The 18,278-nt window shown below is 36.7% G+C and overlaps 2 protein-coding genes across 3 annotated transcripts in view; both read right to left on the minus strand.

Annotated features, from left to right (window-relative positions):
- LOC142334721 (peroxisomal biogenesis factor 3-like) overlaps positions 1-18,278 on the minus strand; it is a 308,737-nt gene that overhangs the window by 21,450 nt on the left and 269,009 nt on the right. Inside the window, exons 2-3 of the mRNA XM_075382971.1 lie at positions 5,400-5,489; positions 2,833-3,040 (exon numbers count right to left, since the gene is read on the minus strand). Coding sequence (XP_075239086.1) covers positions 2,833-3,040; positions 5,400-5,479 — 288 coding nt within the window. The 5' untranslated portion in view covers positions 5,480-5,489. The remainder of the gene's footprint in view (positions 1-2,832; positions 3,041-5,399; positions 5,490-18,278) is intronic.
- The window catches only part of LOC142334718 (uncharacterized), a 279,385-nt gene continuing 269,015 nt past the window's right edge, over positions 7,909-18,278 (minus strand). For both annotated transcript variants that reach the window (XM_075382969.1, XM_075382968.1), the window contains exons 12-16: positions 14,644-14,805; positions 10,699-10,874; positions 10,193-10,324; positions 9,749-10,069; positions 7,909-8,726 (exon numbers count right to left, since the gene is read on the minus strand). In XM_075382969.1, coding sequence (XP_075239084.1) covers positions 8,592-8,726; positions 9,749-10,069; positions 10,193-10,324; positions 10,699-10,874; positions 14,644-14,805 — 926 coding nt within the window. In that variant the 3' untranslated portion in view covers positions 7,909-8,591. The remainder of the gene's footprint in view (positions 8,727-9,748; positions 10,070-10,192; positions 10,325-10,698; positions 10,875-14,643; positions 14,806-18,278) is intronic.

Consider the following 18,278-nt stretch of genomic DNA (forward strand, 5'->3'; position numbering starts at 1 on the left):
TGAATGATGTTGAGAGTTGTCTTATCATACTGATCCCCGCTTAGTACTGATAGCGATGTTTCTGGTTACCTGTTTCCTTATTATGTCAACTTTTATGTCCTTTCTCCTATTTCTCCGTTTTTTTTAACCAAATGTTCGGTCTTGCTACTCTCCTGTATTTCCCCATTCCATCGAAGCTCGATGTTAGGCGCTGGAAAAAAAATTCTGAGCAAGACCTCGGCGTATTTGATATTTGCCTTTTGGAGTTCATAAACTGATAAAACTCAATTGTTACCTGTTTATTCTTCTCCCGTAATGAAAAACAACTCGTTTCTCCGATGTGCAATACAAAGAGAACATTAACTTATCTGAGAGATGGCAGTGGTGAAAATCATTTCAGGTAATGAGGAAAAATTGCGAAGCTTGTGTTTGCTTCTTTCTTATTCTATTTTCTCCATTCTCCTGTTTTGACAATTTTTGTTCAATTTTCTTCCTTTTAACTAGGCTGCCATTGACGTGCTGTGATCGCAACATTATTTTACAACACGTTCAAACCGATATAATTTACCTACTGATAAATGATTTGTGAAATTTCTCTATTATTTTCCTTTTCTATTCATTTACGTTCTTCGTTTACTGTTGTTATCTGGATGCGATGTGAAAATTGTTTTGTGAAAGCTGCCATGAGAATAATTGTCACAGTTGAGTACTGATAATACGTCTGCAAATACTTGTTTCCTCGTGTCGCTTCTTTCATGCCCTTTCTTCTCATTTGATGCTTTGATCAATTGTATTTTTTTGTTAACATTTTTTATTTTCAATGATGCTCTGTGATGTGAGCATTCAATTTCCTCGCCGCTACGGAAATTTCTGAGAAATTTTTCTGAGAATCTGTTCTGTGCCGTTTTGCAGTTCCTATGCATTCGTTCTCCTCATCTTCGTGCTTCCTCATGTTTTCTGTTTATGCCTCGGGTTTTATTTGCTTTTTCTCTGATGTGATGAGAGAAAACAGTTGATTCTTCAGTCATCTGGCATTGATTGTAAACATTTGTTTATTCTGGTAGAAGCTATTTCTTTCTGTTTCTCACCTCTGGACGCATTATGTTTTTCTGGTAAAGATTTTTCTTCGCTAAGTTTGATGGGCTGTCATAAGGACATTGAGATTGCTGAGCGCTGGCAGTGATGATGCTCTCAAAATCTGTATTGTGTTAACTGTTTGTCGAATCTCGGTTTCATCACCGAAGTGTTTGATTTTTCTTGTTCTTCCTTTCTGTTTCTGTTTTGCTTTGTATGTTTCTCTTGCTTTTGGTTTGCCTTTTTTATTGGCTCAAGTTCCAATCTCATTAGAAGTTCTTTATTGACTTTCATTCCGCTTGTGTCGAATGTCAAATTATTGCGCATTGACGAGACTCGCTTTATTTTGGAGCGTTAACAAAAACGTAGTCCATCTTAAGAAATGGTTTCTTTTACAAAAAAGGATTCTTAACTATTTCGAGAACTGAGTGATGAAACGAACAATCTAAGTTCCATTCTAAATTTTTTAAGGCATTTTTCTTGCTCTCGTGTACCACCTGTTCCTGTTTCTTTTTGTTTTCTTTTTGGTTTGTCTTTTCCCGCTTTCCACCTCATAGGTTTTCTTGTTCGCAGTTTCTTTACCTTTCCTGTAAAATGGCCATAAAATGGGCCTCTATAAGGAAATAAATTAATGGTAATAGAGCTTACTCCAAGAAGTTCAGATTTAAATGAAATAAAACCAAATTCGACACTTTCGTTCAGCATCTTTTAAGATCTATGATAGCCGCTTAAATTCTGAATGAGAGCAATTTAGATCACGCAAAAATCAAGAAACCAAGCGTTAAAGTTTCAAAAGTCAAATGGCCAAAGAAAACTTTGCTTGAAAGCAATTAAATATGCGTGTCCAAAAGTAAGATGCTGAACGTTCTCAGCGGCGGTATGCTAACCGTAGCGATAAACAATTTTCACCGACAAATTTGAGGCGAACGGCAAAGTAACCAGTAATACAAAATGGTAAAACATAGCCGGCAGATTGCCGGAAAATAGCCGCGATAGACGATTGTGGCTTTCTATGAATTGAAACAACTAGAGAAATAAGATAGACAGATTGACCAACAGTCCTTTAATAGACCACTAGTCTTTTTTTGGTTAGATTCAGACACATACGCTCTATAGAGACACATACGCTCTATAAGGAAAGAACCCTAAAGGAGCTTTTTCAAAATTAATATTCGAAATAAAAACAAAACTCGAATACTCAAGAATTAGGGCATATAAGTTTGACAATACTTAGATGCACACAACTGATATTTAACTACTAAATGTTCATAAAATTAAAGTTCATTAAGCAAGTTTAAAAGTCATTTTTTTGAGTGAGGTAAGTCACGCGATTGACCTAAAAGCTGAACAAATGACGTCACGAACAAAAATTTTTACTGCAAAGCAGAAATCACTTAAATTGAAAAAGTCCAAGACGTCAGGTCGTAAGAATCATCGATGGCGACGACGAATTAAAAATCATAGCAGGACAAGTCCTTACGTACAATTCAAAGAATTTTCATTGACTAACAAAAAACTAGACCTAGAATAGACAATGAGTGAATTGCAAAAAAATTCCACGCCGCAAAACCACTAGCTTTTTCGATCCACTTCCTGTGTGACCACAATCACTACTCCAATTTGACTTCAAAAATCATGAAAATGTGTGCACAGATCCTAAAAAAGACAGCTCCCCAATACAATTCCAATTCTTTGAATTGTTAAAAACCACGATGTCACCAATAATAGCCGCTATCGCTTCGCGGCTATTAATAACCAATGACTAAAATAGATTTTCACCTTTTTGGCCGGATTTTCATCAAGAGACGCTCTAAGCTGTTGAGAGTCGAATGTTCTGGCAATGATGGTCTGCAGATTTGGGAGGAAGGACACTACAGTCTGTAGACAAGATTCTTGATTAGCTGAGAAATTGCTGCTCCTCCTTTTTTGCTCATTCAACTCCTCCACCTTCTGTTGCAAGTGCTGCTCCATTTTGTATCGAAGATACCTGAAATTTTGCATTGATGATTCTCCAACATTTCGTGCTCACACAATCGCAACATCAACCATGTAAATGCTACAATTAAGAGAAACATTTAGTAAACGTAAGAATTGAGTAAGTTGAACCAATATTTAAAAACCTTTTTTGCTCTATTCTATTACTGCTCTACAAACGTTAACTGCTAAAATTAATCTTCATCCGTCAAAGTGCTGTAAACCTTAATGAAAATGGCGGTGTCGTATAACTTTACAGTGTAACGGTCTTCTACAGTGTTAGATCACCAAACTAAATTGACAATATCATATTGAATTGGTTCTATTAAAATGTCCATTGTCAGATATAAAACAACATGTTCAAAATTAACAAGAGAATTGAGAAATTAAGATAGAGTCTTGAGTGAATGCGTAGTCACTCCATTACAGGCCTCAAGGTTTTATTTTCTTAGATTGTGAGATGTCCATAAAAATTAAAAATTAAATGTAACATTTTTTTCTAACACCTGGTCCGTTACCTGGTAGCAAAAAAATTTCATGCAGTTTGACATCTGATTCTAAAATATATTTGTAATGATCGTTTGTTCTCGTTATCAAAGTTTGGAAAGCAGGGACTAAAACAATCTGAGCAGATACGTTATTTCTAATGTTTTCCAATAAATACTCAGTTGGTAGTTTTTGATATTTCAATTCAAGTCGCACGATCAATCAAACTTCTTTCGGTTTAAACATGACTATAATGCCCAGCTGATTTGTTTTTCTAGTAAAAAGATAATAAGGTTTGATTGTACATAAAAGCATATCAGTATACAGAACGTGACACAGTACAATACTTTAATCTGTTTTTATTCTTGCGTCAATTGAGAAACAATATTTTATAGACTACTGCTTTTATGCTGCTAGCAATTTTTCGTAGGAGTTTCTTCACCGCATCTAAGTTCTTACCAAGGAAGACAGCTGATAAGTTCACAGAAATTCCCATGGATTAATTCATCCCTAAGACTGATGGCTGGCATCTTTGTGCACTCACTTTGTGTTTTCTTGCAAAACGCTATGTATTCAGTCTTCTTTGAATTCAAATGGAAGATGTTTTGGTCAAAATATTTAGCTAGGATTTAGCCAGGGAGGCGGATAATATGATCTTGTTCACTTACAAAGCTGAACGAAAAAATAGTTCTTCTCTTAACCTATTGAAGATGGGTTGTTCCCTTAACCTCTACATAGGCTGCATCGGAATTTTAAATACGAAAGTCGAGAAAACTTATAGTTGAACAAATTCTACGTCTTCTTTGAGCTGGTCATGTAATTCAAAAAAAAATTTCAAACAGAGTATTATATTTCATACTTTTTGGTACCTTGTTGGTTTTGGTAAATATCAGAAAGTACATCATCTTTTAGAACAGAAAAGTTTAGATTATCAATATTTTTTTGTTTCGATCAATATATAGGTCCCACAAATGGGCTTCTTATAAGATCAGGAAAATTTCTTATGAGTGCAATGTCACGTGATTTAATTTCAACGTTTCAGTTATTTCAAATGTTTTTTATCGTTATACATTGATAGACGTCACAATTTACTAGCTAAAGGTCAGTTTACTCTTTGATGATAAACGACTCTCTAAACATTCTGCTGCTTTAAAATTTTTCCAACTATTGAAACTGTAGCTAACGAAAAGATGATTGGACTCCAACTTCCGTTGAAGTTGTCAGTTATCAATTTACTATCAAGTTGTATTGTACATTATGTGCAAGACAATTTCATCTATCACTGAACATTTTTTAAAAAACGTTCTCCTTTTCTGTGCTTCTGGCACAACTCTAGAATTTAATGACGATGGAACACTTTTTTAAACTTCATCTTTAAAACAAACCGACTAACGTCGAATAAAGAGCTTTCATACGACAGGCGGGTGCAATTTAATTTAGAGGTATATAGCTTAGAGATGATTTACGGGTTGAAAAAACTCCGACTCCACAGGGATTCGAACAAGGTACCTCCAGTCCAACATTTTAACTACTAAGCTACAATGGCTTTGAACCCACTCGAAATCTTTATATTACCAACAAACTTTATTTCAGAATGAACTTAGATCGCTCAAAAATAAAGAATTACAATGTGAAAAAGTCACTCACGAAGTCAAAGCATGTCCTAGAACCCACCGCGAAAATCTAGCCAAAATTTTGCAGAAAAAAGACACACCATTACAACAATTGCTACAAAATAGGTTCGAGAGTAATTGAAAGGGCTCAAGAACGCTGAGGCAAAAGAGGCGAAAATTGCTTACTTTCAATTTGGTTTGGACGCTGGTACTTAGGGGACCTGCGATCGCTGATTCATTTTACCCAAGAAATCGCAACTAATGATAGGTTACCTGTAAAGCGCATACGATCCTCCGACTAGAACTCCTGTCCCTATGAATTTTCTTCGATGCTTCCGGAAGAACTGTTCCATAACTTCCCTGAAACTAACACATTTCCAGTTCTTACAACAGGCGCAATAATTGCATGTCAAATCTCTCTTTGTATTTTGAAAATTAGTGTCGGATACAATACAAAGAACTACAAATATATAACACTTGTAAAAGGCTTGAACCTGGAACGTAATAATCCAGGAGGACCTATATGTTCAGTGTATTTTTTATTCAATGAGCTGTGGCTCATATTTCCTTTAAAAACGTCAAATGCATTACTCAAACGCTCATCAATGACAACGGCAGAACAACAAGGGTGCATTTAATTTTTCCTTTGTCTTTTCGACAATTTGACGCTAAACTCAACAAATATTAGCTACTTCTCTCAGCATATGATCATCTGATCATCATATGACTTAGGCAAATTTTTGCTTCGACATGAAAAATGCTGAATTTGCTTAACGTGACGCAGGAGGCTGTGGTACAAAAGGAAGGGGCCAGCAAAAGTTGGACTGAGCGGGAGGTCTAAAACTCCCAAGAATCGCCTTTCACACCGGGAATTTATGTCTCTTTAGCAGTTTTAGTGAATCGCATATAGGATAGCACTTAGGAAACTGCTGAGCAACCTAATGCCCGTTGGGCTTCGGAATTTTATCCCCGTTTCATTTCATAAAAATTTGTCGATCAGACAAAAAAAACTAGAACGAAAAATTGCATAAAAAGACCAGCAGGACCGAAACAATTGATATAAACTATGTTTGAGATCAATAACAAAATTTTTATTCTCATTGTCTATTCAAAAACATAGCTGGCAGATAGTCAGAAATTAACCAAAATAGCTTCCTAGATCTTCAGTCTCAAAAAGATAATAAAAGAAACAGACAAAAAACGATACTTTATTTATTAAATGCTGAGATGTTAAATTTTGATAGAGAATATATTTAACTTATTGCTGCTTCTTTTAGCTGCCCTAAAATACCCTTCAACTATAATGACACGCACTCACTTGCCCTTATCTCTTTGCATTAGTGTAAAGAAATGTCCATTTCATTTTTGAGATTGAGGTAAGTCAAGTGTGACCAAAACCACAATCACGTGAATTGACAAAAATTCTCTCCACTAAGAGTGAAAATGGCGTCACGCACGCGATTCAGTTGAAATTGCGTGAACGAATGAACAAGAAGCAGATTTGAATTTACTGCAGTCATATGGTCGTAACAAAAAAGTTGGCGACGAAATGACAAACATAGACGGAAGACTCCGGAACCAACACGAAGTATTAGACACCAGCCAATTAATGATCGACCAAAACGTGCCTCTATTGGGTGGTTATTCCAAAACAGACATAAAATTTAAAAAAAAAACACGACAAAAGAAAAAAGGAACAACATGAGAAAAAACCAAATCTGTTAAATCATGATGAAAATCAATAAATTTCGCCAGTAACGTTGCCTCTCCAAAAAATTTATTGGTTAAAAACAGTTATTATTCAAAAAACGAATACCAATGGAAAAAAAACTGCAAAACGGGACACACAATAAAATTATTCCATTTTTTTAACAAAGACAACTCACTCAAACTAAGCTGAACCATAAAGATCCCAATTGCCATAAAAAATTGAAGACCGTAAAAACAGTCAACTCAGGGTAAAATGGCAAAATTCGTTCAAATATCATCCAAAAGAATATTTCTTGCATCAGATGATAGAAAATATTTCGAAACAGTAATAATAGCATCAGCTATCCCTTTGCGGCTATTAAGAATATACAATAGATCATTCGGTAAAAGTTACCATATTCTTCCTTTTAGGATAATATTTCGCTTTTTTCTGCTATTCAAACAAACTTTCTTCAAGTGTTCAGCAAAATGAAAGTGTGTTTCATTTCTACTTGACTGGCGTTATAACGTCGGACTAATTGTTCAAAACTGACTGGCCTGGCCTGCCTTCAGTTTAACAATCCTATTGATAGTGACGCACTGGTTGAGAGGGAGAAGGGTCGAACTCTATCAAACTGTTTTTCACGCCAGGCAGTAAAAATATGCACCCAAGTGAACTTTGCAGAACATTAATGCCCTCCGAATTGACCACTTTAAATGTTGCTTTAGGGAAAAGCAAAATCGGCCAGATTAGAGATGACCCAGCAAAAACGTAATTAAAGCGCAAAAAGGACCCAAACAATTCCTACACACTTCTGTTGAGAGCAAATATCGCTGAATAACAAAATGAATAGCTGTTCCAATCGTTGAAATTTTCATTTTCGTTAATTTATGCCAGATTCCTTTATCGATTTAGATTGAACTGGCGCGATGAACACATGCACATGATCTAATGTATTTTTAGGGTTGAATAATTTAAACAGCATTGTGAAAAAGCTGTCCCAGTTACACGTCGAACCCATCTGGTCTCGAAATAACACAATCACTTTTTTCAGTTTTCGCGATGTACTCTACAACTGATAAAGAAAACGGGAAAACTCAAAAATCAATTTCGGTATTCAAAATATTTCCGCAAATGATCTTGATAACTTTTGAAAGGATTACTATAATATGCACATATCTCAATCATCAAATGTGGCCCACCAAACTGAGCAGCATAAAACAAAGTGGCAATATCTGCACATACAATATCAATGAATTCAAGGTCGAATTTCAAGAAACGGAGGAAGGTATGACAAATGAGTTTTTTGAAAGAGTAAACAGTTTTAACAAAAGCAATTGAAACGATAGTAGTAGTAATATAGTATTTTTGATACAATCAAGAGCCGACTTAGTCCCCTTTGAAGCCAATGGACGCTTCTGCAGAATAATCACAAAAAGAACAAAATGTATCAAAGTAGCTACTTCCAGCTACACATTAATTACATGTATAATCTAATACACCTTTGAATTTAGCATAAAATGGAAACTCCAAATGACATAGAATGTACGAATAGTTCACTACGCCGTTACAATCTTGTGGCAATATAACATAGATAGCGTTGCAACACAGAGATGCTTCTACAAGTCAACGGATTAGGATCCGTTTTGAAATTTCTACCTATGGTGACTCAACTTTTTGTATTTTAATTGAGTTTTTCGGGTTTATGATTATCCAATACGCATCGCAGAGAGGTCTGAATAGTTGCGGATCACAATGCACCTCATCTGTGTCTATTAGTTCAGAAAAGGCACCCCTGCAGACGACGGAGCACTAAACTGGGTTGCCAACTGAGGCGTGTTCGGATTCCCCTGCTGCAGTTGTTGTGGCCCAGTATTGAAACTCATCATTGGAACACTGCCTGGTGGAGGCTAAAACAGAAACAACGTCGTTACTTAGCATTGAAAATTATCGAAGCTTCCTGGATGTTATCAAACTCCCTGATAAAAGCCCCAGAATAGACAAAAACCAGGAGATCAAAAACATTACTTATAAGCCAAGTCAAGAACGAATACGGGACTTGAGGCTGGCATCCCATTCTTTTCAAGCTAATCTAGTATTTTTGTACTAATGGATCAGATCAACCTATGAAATGTAGCAGACGCATAGCAATATAACTCTCCGTCAGAGTGAGAGCATTAAAAATTTAGCCGATATATTGCCAAAACAGAACCACAAGCACTGCCCACTCGGCTATCAGTCCTTGTTAGTTGCTATTCTGCAATCGTTTTTATTTTAGAAACAAGCTTTACTTCGGAGTGAGAGCAATAGAGATCACTCAAAAATGAAGACCGGAAGTGTGAAAACGCCACTTCAGAAGTCAACGAATGTTCTAGAAGAACAGAGCAAAAACGGTCAAGCAAAAATTTTGCATAAAAAAAGACCAACACGTTTACAATAATTGCTATGAACTTCGTTCAAGAGCAATCAAAAATAGCTGCATAAGAGGTGCTTAACTTTGTAATTTCAATTATTGGAGAAGCTACTGCAATTGAGAGAAAAATTAAACAAAGTTATAGACCCAAATGATCAGATAATCTTCCTCGTTAAAAATGAGCACAATTGAAGGCCTAGAGCTTAGCTACTCCTGTTGACCTTAAATTAGAGTTTTCCTTTGAAATAAGTTCTATGGAGAGGAAACTGCTTTGTTGAAATCAATGGTGATCATGCAAAATTAGTAGTCGCAAAAATGACCCATGTAAAACGGCGTCTATATAACGCGGCGAATTGAACTTTAAATCTCATCCACGAAAATTAAGCGTGAAAATATCAATTAAATTAGAAGTCAAAAACATCGCCTAAAACAACGAATTCCTAAGTATTATGAATTTTATTTTGGAGCAGTTATAAATACTACTGTATTTTGGCAATAAATAAACTGAAGTATACTAACCATTGTACCAGGAGGTAATGTGACAATGTGGGCACCCGGAGGAGGCACAGCCGAGCCTATCGCTGATATCTGCTGGTGCTGTTGCTGTTGCATCTGATGCGCTTGGGCTTGTACTGTCATACTTGAGGGTGGAGGAACAGAGGCCAAATTTGATATCGGCGCAAACTGCGAAGGTGCTACGGATGCTGTAGGAGGCAAAGTGGACGATGTAGATGATCCCGCAGCGCTCAATGCGGGTGATGGTGATGCCATAGGCGATGGTCGAACCATTTTGTTGACGTCTGGAGTCCCACTGCTAGATGTTGAGCCCGAATGAGGCTTCTAAAATATAACACTGTTTTCTAATTTTCACCAACAGGTACGTTTATGTAAAGTGTTTAAGAACACTCACTATAATTCTTTCAAATTTGCATCGCAATAGACTGAAACAGAGTAAGTTGATACCTTTGATGTGGATCTGTTCTTCTGTGAGCAGGTCTTCATGTGTTCTCCCCAGTGCTTCTGTTGACACTTGTAGTCGCAGTAGCTCGTATTCCAGCAGCAGTGGTACTGCGACTCTTTCAGACAGTAAGCACACTACGCAGAAAAACTTTCTTTAAGTTATCGAAAACAACTTTTCAGAGCACAGTATGTTTCTACAATATGTATGTTATTCTCACGACTCGCGATCTTCTGGCCCGCAAAAATCCTAGCTAGTTGAAGTTAAAATCTATAAATCTATAAAAGCTTTAAATCTACAAAAAAGTTAAGATCTATCGTTAAAATCTAAATCTATAAAGCTATAATTACATCAAAATTGGCCACCATTTGACCACCTTTATAAAATTTTTACAGCTAGTTTGCATGCGTGCGAAGTTCATGCAACCGAGTCAATGCAACAATTGCTGTTATCGTGTCCAGATGTCTGCTTATCAATTATTCCAGGAAAAATGCACTCAAAAGCAACATACCCATTGTTTTCTCTTGATCTCTTTCAAATCGGTGGCTTTTTCTTCTTTCAGCTTCCTCACTTCTTCTTTGTGGAGAGAGGTGAGAGTCATTTCTACCTCGGCCACTAATAACTCGTAGTGCCTGGTAAGATCATTGAGCTGCACGTTCTTCTCACGCCTCAATTCCTCTATCTTTGCTGCATTCAAAAGACACAAACATTATCATATGTTCAAACGATCAGGCCCTGAAAATATTGTTCTTTTGCGCACAACTGCAAAAGAGACCTGCTGTAGAGGCAGAAACAGTTATCACCGACTAACGCTTCAGCCTATCAAACTAACAAGCCTAAGAACCGCCCTTCACACCATGAGTATGTCTGGTGAACAGTTCTATAACAAATGAGTGAATGTTCAACTCGCGAACAAAGAATGAACAAAGAAAAAACAAACAGCGAGGACAATTCCGGAACGTACTCAACTTCGAGACCAAACCATAAATTTTTGCCGTGAAACATCCTTTATCTGCCCCATCATACCGAAGTTAGAAAATAAGGTAAAAAATTTCATATAGATAGAAGAACCCACACAGAACTAAATCTTAAGGACGATAATTAACGAGTACATAATTTTTTGAAAATTAAAAAGAACAAATCTATAATTGACATTTTAGTTGGTTAACATAAAAACGGATAACAAAACATCAGATCAACAGTTTAATGAATCTAATTTATTTTCACTGTTCATTTCACTGTTCCAAACGTTTTGAATCTCCGAAATTAGCAACATAACTGCACATCCACAAACTGCAACTACTGAGAGTGACTGTGTCAGCTGTCAGAAGCAATAGAAAAATAGAAACTGAAAAACAAAGACAAACCACCTAAAACTTCTACAGCCAATAGCACGAATGTAAAACTTTGCCGAGAACATTTTTGCTAACGCACCCCAAATTTTTGGTCCTCAGCAGCTTTAATTGCGTATGCAGATACATTTTTTATGATTTTCGATTGCAGATAAGCCAATGTAACATTAAGTGCAGAGCCGGCCGACGCCCATAATGACAGAAAATGTCTCCAGGTCTCAAATTGCAATCATCTATGAGGTTTCATTTCTCCACAACTGATACTAACTTAGCCGCTGAACAAGAAGTTGCGACTCGGTCATGAATTCTATCATGTCTTTGTAATGGCGCCTCCTATTAATGGTACACGACAGCATTTTCTCTAAGTTGGTAACTAAAATTCCGATCGGATATGGGAGCTGCAGCTAACAATGCACACGATTGCGGAGGAGACAGCCACAAAAGTCTAGCCTTTTCTTTCACTGATGTCTGGTCTTCTTGCATGCTCAGGATTTTAAGAGATTTAAAGCGTCATGAGGTTTTCCTTTCAAGTAAACATTGTCAACCTGAAAGAATTAAAACTCTTGTAGAAAGATGCAAAAGCAAGTTCCTCTGGTAGACTAAACCGTGACTTCTTTAACCTAATCATTTGACATTACGAGGGATAAAAGGTAAGCAGCTTTATATTGATCTCGAGATTATCTGACCCTTAAACCTGAGAGACTAATTGGTAGGAATGCCTGCTGCCACTCTTTGAAAATAACTGTTCCCAGAAATTTTTCATGGTTTTGTGGACCTTTTTTCAAATATGAGGCAACGTAACTGTCGGTTGCTATGTCTGCTCCCAGCAACGCAAAACCATCAACAAAACTGCGTCTATTTTTGCTATCAATAGATGGCATATCTGTACTCGACCAAAATTCACATTTGTAATTTCTCAGTGAGGCCTTCCATTTAGAAGGATACGTAAAGTTTGGCTAAGCTTTTTGGTTAAGTTATTCCTACTGTGCGTCTTAAATTAGGTAACTAGTTCTTAAATTCTCTAATTTTAAAAATCAGTGGTAAAATTCCACAGAACAGCAAAATACCCAGCAGGGAATCGCCTTGTTCCTTAATTCTCTAATTTTAAAAATCAGGTGTAAAAACCCACAGAACAGCAACATACCCAAGGAATCGCCTCGGCCACAAAGTTCTCTAATTTAAAAAATCGGTGGTAAAGACCCACAAAACAGCAACATTCCCAAGGAATCGCTTTGTTAACGCCAAAATGGCGCTGCATAGTAGTATTATTTTAGAAGGTATATGCCCTGGTAATAACAAAAATGGTTCAAGGTGATGTGCTCAAAATAAATTCATCTGACAGCGGACATAAAGTAAGAAAGATTGACTGAAATAAAAGCAAGATTGATTCAAAGCAGGGAATCCTTCCGAAGGTAATCTAAGTAGAATGAAATATTGCCTCTCGCATCTGCTGCTCCACCGAAATCAACTCACAATTGGAACGTTTCATACCAATCAGTTGCTTCAGATTTGACTTCATTCACGAAAAAATTTGCTGCGCCCACTTATTACTTCAGTAACTGCAACGCAATAGATTTTAGCAATAACTCCGATTGATCTGGGGCTCTTCATGACACTGAATATATTAAACACTCAGGAAACATTAAGGAGGCTCCCACATCCGCTCATTTGTTGAAAATGGCAAGCTGTTCAATAGTTTTTCTTCGCTAAATCGAAAAGCCTTCGATGCAAGATCGTTGGGGGAAGTATCAGTCACAGTCTCCCTAGAAGGCAGATCTATCACCACTCTAATCAGCTTTATTATCACGTGCGAATTCATTGGACACCTAAATTTTAACGTCTCGTATGCACGTGCTGACCTTGAAGGCAATTTTTTCTGTATGCCAATTCTCCTTTACTTCGCTGTTGTCTTTTTGATTGCTCTTTGGAAGTAACATCCTTCCAAAGATCACATCTTACAAGTTTTTGAACGGCCCAGAAGTTGCAATAATCTTTGATCGAGATAAAAATTGCTTTCACCTTCCAGGGTAGCTCAATCTCAGAATGCAATTCGATACCGAAAATAATTTTTTACCAGTTCAGGAGAACCCCTGGGCTTCCAACGCAGTCAATTGTTCTTTGAGTTAGCAATTGTGAATTTCTAAAATTTAGAGCGAAAAAGCAGCCAATCGGCACATTTGAGCTCAATATGGTCAGGCAAACAATCCCATCCATCCTCAATAATGTCAATCTTGCTCTCTACAGATTGATCAGCGAAAAGATTCTGTTCAAGACTAAAGAAGAGCTCGTCATTTTTGACTGAAATTTTGTAAGAAACATTTTCGAGCGCTCAGGGATTGCTTGAACCTGAAATAAGCCCAAATTGACGTCTAATTTAATCCAAAATTAGTGTTCCGAGGCTATATACCGAATTCTGGTGTTTTGCCAGATATTTTCAAGCACCTGCACTTCCTTTAATTTTGATAGCTGTGCCAGGGAAAAACAATATTGTAACCGCGTTTGTGTGACAAGGCTCATCAATTCTCAAATAAAGCATTTTTCGTGTCAAACCAGTGAGAGCATATTCATGAGACTGCATATTGTACGCATTAGTATTGTGCGCATTTTTTCGTGGCAATGATGGGCAGTTTTAATTGCCTTTAGGTTGTATTTGTTGTTTTTCATCTGCTGAGTACTTCCCAAAAAAATTGTATGCTGAGCAACGATGGTGGGGGTAGGAAAAAGTGGCGCTTAAAAACCGGAAGATACTAGCAACGAGCGCACAGAAGTTCAAGTTAGGAAATCAAGGTAACGATATGCAATATAGAGTCTCTCCGCTCACAGCTTGGAAAAGTAGTACAATAATCAGTTATTGCGTTGCAACTTTAATAGAAGCAGTTAATAAACCTACCGAAATTGATTGAATGTAACCACTCATAAATTTACAAACTTGTAACTGCATTTATTAACTGTTATGGCGAGTCTCGCCGCAAAAAAAAAAGAGCGCAAAAACTTCAATAAGTTTGTTCTTGCACGGTTATGGACAAAATAATTTTTTTGCAGATTAAAAAGCAGGTCCAAACTGCGTGTTCGAATTTGCATGAAAAATGAATAGTACAACTAGCCTGCAAACTCTTGTCTGCTTTTGCTGAGTAAGTGCTCCCTGCGTTCATTGTCAGCCTCCTTCATACTTTTGACCTTCCGTTGCCAGGAGCCAATCTCGTCTACGAGTCGCTGTCTGTCTTCTAGCACCTTCTGCTTCTCAGCCACTACTTTGCGCAGCTCAGCTGAAACAACACCACGTCACATCTCTAGTAACTCAGAATAAAACTGTAGATGTTATAGACAAAAGAGGAACAAATTTTTCTCTTCAAAAAGATGATTCAAATGCAAGAAATGCGGGACAGCTCATTAATCCGCTGAAGTTGAGCGGTTTTACGACAACTAGATTTTTTTTACTGTTACCTCAGTTTCCGAATTCAGGTGATCTTATGAAAAGCATGTCAAATCGGTTTTCTCAGATTGAACTTCTAAAGCAATTTTCTTAGATGAAGTTGAAATAATTTGTAGCTATTAAAAAATCAAAAGTCGGATGAGGCATCAGAACTGTTTCACCCAGAAGGCAACAGAATACTGTAAATATCAATTTAATAATTATCGATAAGTTTTATGCGTCGAAGAATGCGATCAATATTTTGAACAGCTTTATCGAAAAAATGCCAAAGCTTTACTTGCGCTCAAAGAATTCTCCGTCCATTTGATTTTTTTCAAAATTTTCTCTTTACTTTGAAAAAGATGGGGTATCATTTCCGCCTAATACAATGAAAGATCAACAAGCAGAGAAAAAAAAGATACAGGAGAAATTGTTGAAAAAATCACATTTCGGTTATGTATTAAAAAACATATTAAAGGAAAAAAAGGGTGGTTCGCTTGTCATGTTTTGAATTCTCGAGAGCTGGAAGCAGTCAATGATTGTCCTAATTGGCCGAGAGCGAACCATCAATACTGCCGCCACTAAACAAATATGGAGTCAATAGCATTCAAAATGTAGAAAAATATTTTTGGAGGAGAATGAGTGCATGAAACAACTTTAGCGTGAGAAAAAGAAACAACAGCGCGAGAAAAAAGTAATTTCTCGTTTGGTAAAATAATTTTTGCCAAACGAAAAAATACTATTTGTTGGTAAATTGATTCAGATAGATCAAAATTCAAACAATTGTGGCAAATTAGGCTTCATTTCAAGCGTTTCTCCTTTCCGACCACGAAATCAACAAAAAAGCAGGAAAAATATCCAAAAAAATTACGAGCATAAACCGGAATCCAATTACAACTCGTTGAATAGCCAATGTTGAATAACCGGGATTCGAACCACTGACCTCCCGCTCCATAACCAAATGCACTGCCCACTCGGCTATCAGGCCCTTATATTTCCTTAGCTGCAATCAATTTTATAATAGCAACAAGCTTTAGTGAGAACAATAAAGATCACTCAAAAATTAAGAACGAAAGCTAGAAAAGGTCACTTGAGAAGTCAAGGAATTTTCTAGAAAAGCGCAAAATGGTCAAGCAAAAAATTTGAATACACTATTTGCTATGAACTTCGTTCAAGATCAATTAAAATGAAAAGACGACGTCGCAACAAAAACATAGAAGGACAAACCTTGAACAACAAAACTAGCCGTGCAAAAGAAAAAAAAACGTCCTTCAAAACCATTGCGATAAACGCATTCAAAACCCGAAGCAAATCCGATTGGCTAATGTGAACAAAACCACTATCGAGCAATGAGTGCATGTTTGTACAAACACGGTTTCTCGAAATTAAATTGGAGTAAACAATTTTCACGCAACAGAACTAGACGCGTTTTCGGACGGACGGGAGATTAGGCGAAAACTCGATTAGGTGAAAATATTTTTTGCAGTCATTCGGCAAAAATTTTGAGCTGAAGTTTTGTGGACATTAGACGAATATCAATTAAAACACTTAAAATCCACTTGACGCTAGAGAACACAAACGTTCCTAACAAAAGTCCTTACATGGAAATGAATAAACAAGGCCCATTTTTGAAAAAGTACCTGTCAAAACAAGAGGAAGAAAGAGTCGAAAACACGATAAAAAACAATAATTTCCTTATTCTATAGTTTAGAGTTATGGGACGCAAAATCCGAAAAAAATGGTGCCATAAATGCTGGCGGACATAAAACGAAGTGCTACAAAAGTTTAATTAATGTGACTGTTTTTGTAAGCTATTATCATGTAGATACATTGGTTAGGGACGCTTGAGTACTCTATAGCATCAAGTAGAATTTGAAGTACCACATAAAAGTTTTTAAAATGATATTCGCCTAATGGCCACTAACCTTCAGTTCAAAACTAAACAGCCAAATCAGTTTTCAACTAATATCCTACGCCCCCTTTTTTGGCTCTACTTTCCGTTTTGGCGTGATGTGATCAAAATAATCACTCAAGTTTGACGTTAAAAGTATATATTGCATGTTAAGACAGCGCCCCAATACAATTCAAATTACTGAGCAGTGAAAAATTACCGCAAAGGGGCCTAGCCTCGCTCAGCTTATAGTTTTGGAGCAATACAAACGAAGAGCATGCCAATAACAGCCAAGATATTGCTACTAAAGCCATTGAGTATAAGCGAATAGCGTCACACGGATTACTTGATAATGATAGGCAAGTCCATAAACATATTCTATTTCAATTTTAAAACATACCCGGCAGATTGCCGGAAAATAGCCGCCGTTGATTCCCATAACTCTATTGGGATTGAAAGAAAAAATATCAACAAAAATTGATTTTTGAATAAAAACATTTTTAAGTGCGATTTATTTTGATGTCATTTCGTAATTGAACATACTCCTGTCTCTCAGTGAGAGGCTACAGGGTCTAATATCAATACCAATAAGCATTATAGATATTAACTAAAACTTATGAGAACAAAGTTCAAGTACCGGGCTTCTAAAAATGGGCCTTATGGGTTTATCCCGTTTCTATTTCTGACTTTGATTTTTTATACTGACTCTCTTCATTTTGAATTGCTTTGCTGAGCAGCTGCTGTGTAAAAGGACTTTGAGCAGAATGACAGAAGAGTGAAACTAGCCTAGAGAAGTCAAAAAGATTTCACGCAAAATGTCGAAAAAGCGGCAAAATGGGTAAAGCAAAAAAAAGTTCGACGAAGTAAAAAACATAGCAGGACAAGTCCTGATGTACAATTCAAAGAATTTTCATTGACTAAACAGAAAACTAGACCTAGAACGGACTATGAATGGATTGGAAAAACCATTTAGAAAAAAATCCGATCCAAAGAAAACGAAAAAACAGTAAAAATCAAAGTCAAATTGCCGCATGTGAACAAAAAGCCACTAGCGAGAAAGCGAATTTTTGTTCAAACACCCTTTTCTCACTCTACTTTAAATTTGGAGCAAAATTCACGCCGCAAAACCACTCGCTTTTTCGCTCCACTTCCTGTTTTGGCGTGACCAAAATCACTACTCCAATTTGACTTCAAAAATCATGAAAATGTGAGAACAAATCATAAAAAAAAGACAGCGCCCCAATACAATTCAAATTCTTTGAATTGTAAAAAATAGGAGCGCAATAATAGCCGGCTGAGAAGATGCGGGCGGCTATTAAACATAACCGACTAAACGTCGGAAGAATTGCTCTCGAACGACTAGTGGGAGCTCTAATCAATTGCAGCCTGCTCCAGTCGGGAGAGGGAGTCTACATGGGACGAAGTTCAAAAATGGG

The sequence above is a fragment of the Convolutriloba macropyga genome, chromosome 2 (assembly GCF_964194025.1).
Source record: "Convolutriloba macropyga chromosome 2, txConMacr16.3, whole genome shotgun sequence".
In the NCBI taxonomy this organism is placed as follows: Eukaryota; Metazoa; Xenacoelomorpha; order Acoela; family Convolutidae; genus Convolutriloba; species Convolutriloba macropyga.